At 44.7% G+C, this 6,000-nt stretch overlaps 1 protein-coding gene across 2 annotated transcripts in view; it reads left to right on the forward strand.

Moving 5' to 3' along the window:
• ARHGEF28 (Rho guanine nucleotide exchange factor 28) overlaps positions 1-5,569 on the forward strand; it is a 127,609-nt gene extending 122,040 nt beyond the window's left edge. The window contains exon 38 of one of the 2 annotated variants that reach the window (XM_050912739.1): positions 4,481-5,569. In XM_050912739.1, coding sequence (XP_050768696.1) covers positions 4,481-4,641 — 161 coding nt within the window. In that variant the 3' untranslated portion in view covers positions 4,642-5,569. The remainder of the gene's footprint in view (positions 1-4,480) is intronic. The other variant, XM_050912741.1, reaches the window with a different exon arrangement.
• Positions 5,570-6,000: the final 431 nt, after the last annotated feature.

The raw sequence follows: 6,000 nt of genomic DNA on the forward strand, positions 1-6,000 counted from the left end.
AGTATTTTTATTTTGGGGGAGTAGAGTGTGTCTCTACATTTTCCTGATACCTGTCCTCACGGTACCAGAGGTAAACTCATGGAAAAAAGGGAAAAAATTGGATTTGTTTTTAATGTTGGATTTGGCAACATGTGTCCATGTGCATGAGATAATTTGTGATTTTTTCCAGAATTTGTTAGGAACAGTCTCTAACTCCTTTTGAGAAAATTGGTGGGGGAGGCAACAAGGAGTGCCTGGGTTTTCTTTATTTAATGAAATGGTCTCAGCTGAGATAAAAAGGAGAAAAATCTGGACTTAAGTGGTATTTTGTGCTGCAGTATGGCACTGCTGGACTGAACAGGCTACACAGCCCCGAATTTTGAAGTGCTGTCACAGATCACCTAATACTTGGTCTCCAGCCTCAAGCACATCCCTCTTTGCTGGGGAGTTTGACCAGCCCAACACTGAAAGAGTGGATTTTTCTTGTCTGCTGTTCAGTTTTATCTAGGGTGTACATAGTGCAGCTGCAGATCTGGCTCTGGCTCTTTAAGAAAGAGTTACCTGGAGTGTTGTAGGAGAAATAAATTTTGCATAACTGAGAAGCAGTTAAAGGGTGTTTCAGTTTGCGCATAAACTCCAGGGGCCAGGATGCGGTGAGATGCCAACAGCCCTTGGCCACTGCAGAAGTGGGAGGGAGCAGGGACCTGGGAGTCTCACTGAAGACCCTGTGGAAGAGTCTGAGCTGCAGCTCAGCTTCATTAAAGCTTTGGAAATATGGGAATATTTTCTGCACTTACATAGATAGGAAGGAAAAATTGTGTTCCTTACGTGTAAATGAGCAAGAGGAAGGCTGTGGCCAGGTACAGTCACCTTTGCTTGTCCTTTCTGTGCAAGGGGTGCAGGAGCAAGACAGCGGGCAGAGCCCAGCCCAGGCAGGAGGGGTGCAGGCAGGGGCAGTGAGCACTTTTGCTAGGTGCTGGTCATGTGGGTGCTGGTCAGGTGGGTGCGCTGTTGAGCTGAACACTGCCTGCCCGAGCATCACTCGGCAGGTTGGAAGGGAGCAGAAGAAAGGATAAGTAAATGCTGAATTTAAAGAAAGGGAATAATACAAAACTCATTTTATGGCTGATGTTGGCAGGTGAGTTACAATCACAACGAAGGAGGCTCATAAAAAGCTGATGGTCCTTATTTACCTGCCTCTTGATCCATACCGAATTTTGACTGTCAGCCGTGGCGCAGCAGAGAACGGGTCTGGAGAGGGGCTGGGGAGGTTCCTGTGGGTGACCCGGCTGCCTGGGGAGCATGGGAGAGCTTCCCAGCCATCGCTTTCTGGTAGCAGCCACCTTTGCCAGCCCTCCTCTGCCTTGCTGTCTGCATGGGTAATGGGTTTGTTTTCCTTCGCCCCCACCCCAGCATCCTCAGCTCTCAAGAGTTCTTTAGTAGGCAGGAGCTGATGCTTTCAAGGCTGGTTCTGGAGGTTTCTTCCCTGTTTTGGGAGAGCATTTGAAGAGGAGGATTTCTCCCACCATTCTCCTGCTTGGGGCCAAGGGCAGCCGGTTTCCCTGTGCTGCACCATGGAGCTCGGGGGAGGCTTCTTGGCGGTTGTCGCTGCTCTGCATAACAAGAACCGGTGCTGGCTGGCGGATCGGTCCCCTTTCCCCACTCTCCTTCACCTGAGGCTGTTATTACCAATTCTGGCAGTTCTTCCACCCTCCCCGAGCAGCTGCTCTTGGGGCGCATTGAGCTGCTGCCTGCGATACCAGCTGGTCTCCTTGCTTGACTGCTTCTAGCATGGCACCAGGCAGGGAGACAGCAGGCACCCTCCCCGCCGGCAGGCTGAGTATGTCAGCCCAGGGACACATTGTGCTTTTATTAGGCAGAGCCTGTGTTGAGTGCCATCCGAAGCACAGCCAAAACCAGCCCCTTCCCTTGTCAGGTGGATTAAGCACAACCTTTCCAGCCCAAGAAGCTACTTGTCACCCCAGCGGCAGCTCGGCTCTCACCTCCTCGGTGTTCTCCTGCTGTCCAGGTTCTCCGGATACAACAGAATTTCAAAAAAAAAAAAAAGGGAATAAAAAAGCAGCTAAACTAGCGATAAATCATTTATTTCGATAGTGACAGAATCTGATTTGTTTTTCCATAATGCTGACAGTTTCCACTGCTCAGCTCTGCTGCTTAGAGTTGTAACAGTTAATGAGAAATGGTTTGGAAACAGCTACTGTTTTAATTGGTGAAACAATTACTGTTTAGTTTTGATGGTGGAAAATAACTGCATGTAAGGTGTTTCTCTTTCTTTTCTGGGTTTTTTCAAATTTGTAATTAGGCTTCTCCAATTATGTACTTCATAAACTTTGGAAACAGATCTTTCAAATAAGTGCTTACTGCCTGGTATTCTTACACACATAACTTTGTTAAGGTGAATAGACTCACAGGACTTAAAAGGAGTATTAATGTGGGTAAAATTACCCCAAAATATAAGTGTTTAGAGGTTGAGGACCTTTCACTCGTAGGGCTCTTTTTAATAAATAAATAAAAATGAAGTATCCAGTTTCCATAAAGAAAAGCAGACATAGGATATTTCTGGTTTCTTCTGTTGCTGTAAATTGTAATCTTTTTCTAACATGGCTATCAAAAGAAAGAAATGCAAGTCATCTTTAACAAAGCAGGGCTGTTGGAGTCAGTTAGGGAGTCAAATCCTGCTGCGTTACGTATTGCAAGTAATTCACCTGCAATGAAGACTTACTCTGGATTTTCACCAAGACCGAAACTTGATCCTTTAAATCCAGTGTGAAACTGTAAAAGAAAGGGAATTTGGGATTAATTTTCGTAACATCCTGTGTCATCCCACTATGACCAAGCACAGCTTGTGTATGAGTACCTTGTCCCTGCCACTGGCCCTGCAGTCTCAGCAGCAGGTATAACATACATGTGGCTTATGCTGGGAGCCGAAGTCCCAAAGCCTGTTTGCTCCCCCCAGCTGTGTGAATATCAAGGAGGGGAAGATGCTGAAGGCAGAGGCAGCGATAGGATGTGTTCCCACATGCCTATCGCATAATCATCTCCCACCGCTCTACACACCCCGTGGTGGGGAGCCGCCGGGGAGCCTAGGCTTTGCAGGGTGCCAGCAAACTTGTTTTGCCTTAAACTCCTGCCTCAGTGAACAACACTGGTGAAAGCCACATGCGTCGGGGGAATGCCAAATGTGGGCAGGTGTCATTTTGAATTGCCACCAGTTAGAGTGACATGGTGTGTAAAAGACCAGATATCTTCTTTATAATAGATTTTCATTGCATATACATGTGAGAAGTTGTAGGGACCAGAGCAGGCAAGAAATGTCTTTTTAGCTCTCTGCATGAATGACCAAGGCTCAAAGCACCCCAGTGCTGGGTTTGCTTGCTTCTGGCGTTACCCATGCTGTGGGAGGGGTGCCAAGATCCGCTTCTTCCTGCAGAGTCCTTTTTGCAGAGCGAAGAATGAGAAGTTAAGCCTCCTGATGTAATAGCAGAGGTCAGTTGGGCCAAGATTACAGTGAAAAGTATTGCAGCCTGTCCATTGCAGACTTTTCTCATCCCTAGGTACGAGGATACACGCTCCCTTGTTATGCAGCTTGTTTTTATGGTAAAAATTTCTTTGCAGAAATACAGATGTAGAAAAGCCAACTACTAAGGTGTAGTTCCTGAGGGCCTGAAGTGGTACAGAAAGCTGAGTAGGGAGAAAACCCAACTGTGGTTATTTTTTTTTTTTTTTTTTTTAAGTAGTGCACAGATCATCACAAAAGCCTTCAGAACTCAGCGCTGGAAAACAAGTACCTGATTCTCTGCATTTGCAGGAGAAAATCAGAAAGATAACAAATGAAGATCCTTGTGAAATTATTTCTTAGTGTTTGGATGCAAGTATTATCTCCACGTTACACCTAAAGGATTGAGACAAGAATAGAGTAGGTAGTGTGTGCAAATAAACACAGATAAACTTGGCAGAAAAAGCTGAATGGTTATACACCTGTTACAGACTGCAAGTGCCAGTCAAGTAGACTTTTATCTGGGTTTACTCAGTTGATTCTTTTCATCCGTAAAAGGAAGGCTTGCAAATAAAATTCTGTGTAGTGATGGAAACGGTATTAATTTTACAATAGTGTTATTAATAAAGGTACTAATTATGTGCTGTATGTTTCCTTCCAGCCCAACTCTGACAGCATTTATGACTTTCCATTATTGTGTGTCTGGTTAGTGAAGTATGGGTATAAATGCCTTTTATTGTAAAAATAGTGACAGTGATCATCCCTTGGATGACAGTGGACAGACGTGAACAGATTTCAGTAAATTTGGGTAAGGTACCTCTCACCAGGCTGTCATGTAATTTGTAATACAGCAGTGTTTTCCTTTCTAGACAGAAGCAGCAAACTAGAAAATGGTGCTAATGAAAAAGTCAGATTTTGCTCTTTACGATGGCACAGACATGGCAGAAGACGCACTGTCACATGTCCTTTTCTTGTGCGTTACAGATCTGAATGCATCACAGATCCAGGGTCCCCAAACAAGCATTCCAAACCAGAGATCCATCCAGCCGCCACGGGTAGACACACCACTGCTGAACCACCAGCCCGAGAGCCTGCAGGATGCAGAAAGTGGAGGCAGAGTAGAGGAGAAGATTGTTTACCTCTGATGGCTTGTTTTCTAATCTCAGCAACTCTGGAAATATAATTGTGTTTGCTTTTCTAAATGTCCATAGTTGCTCTCTGTATGACTAAATGGCTTCAAGGGTAGTATTTAATATTCAGTGCAAGATTTTCCCCATGATAAATATAACAATTAAGTTATTTTGAAGCCTTTGTTTTATAATCTTTAATTTATGACATGATTTCAAATGCTTTGCAAGAAGCAATGGGTAGCAGGGGAGACGTAACATTTTGGAATTGTAAAGATGCCACCAAGAGCTGTGAAAGCTAGTGTTAATTTTCTCTTGAGTCCTCTTTTTAAAAGGGCAAGCTAAGAGAGGTGGGCCTGCTATCTGAGATTTCAGAGTATGGATCAGTAACCTTCTAACAGTTGTGATATAACATGAGAAGACTGCAATGTAAGAATGATGGCTATAGTCTTTGCTGAAATGTGCTAATTACCCTTAACTATTGGGTCATTTTCCTTATTCCTTGGCTCAGGAACTGCTCAGAAAAGGATGTTTTTTATGGTCTCAACATAATTGCATAATTGTAAATGTTTGTTCATGTCCCAAAGCTTATCATCATTTTGGTACTACTGCCAGTTTCTGTGCAGAGATGGTGTAAATCAGTTTGTTATTGTATTATAACTGTACCTCATTTCAGTAAATGCCCTTATGCATTAAAATTTACCAGATGAAACCATCTCACTGGTCAAAAGAAAAGAAAGGGGAAAAATAGTAGGCTTTTAGTTAACTGAACTCTTCTGAAACTCTGCTGCTTTCCCATGTAGGAGCCAGCTCGCTTCCTGCTTTCAGGTTCACGGGATCATCTGTGCATTAGGCAGTAAGAAACCAGGACCTGTTTCGTGCCTTTTTGTCTTTCAGAAATATTTGTACACTTATGTCAAATTGAATAAATATTCTGTGCATTTCTGCAAAACTGTAACTTTGATTCATTGTCAGGTCCTCCAAAGAAGTTTGAAAATAAGAGGAAAAAAAATAAAATCTCCTTGCCTGGTTTGCACGCTGACCTGCTGCAGGTGGGCCTGCCTTGCTCCAGTGCAGCCAAAGCTGTGCTCCAGGCACCTCAGCTGGCAAAGCCAAGGACGTGTCTATTCGAGCAGGTGCGGGCAGCCCTCTGGAGTGGCCAGGTGCTGCTTAGCGTGGCTGACAGGATCAGTGCTGCAGTGGCACAGCAGGGATGCAGCTGCACAGCTCCTGGATCAGAGCTGCCTCGCATCTGCCCAGCTGATGGGGCAGAGGAGCACAGGATTGCCCCTGCCTGATTGTCTGGATAAGCCCCAAGCATCATATGGTTTCCATTTTACCCTAAGCTTTGCGTTGTGCAAGATCTTTTGCAGGGGG

This window comes from Gymnogyps californianus, chromosome Z (assembly GCF_018139145.2).
Source record: "Gymnogyps californianus isolate 813 chromosome Z, ASM1813914v2, whole genome shotgun sequence".
Taxonomy (NCBI): Eukaryota; Metazoa; Chordata; class Aves; order Accipitriformes; family Cathartidae; genus Gymnogyps; species Gymnogyps californianus.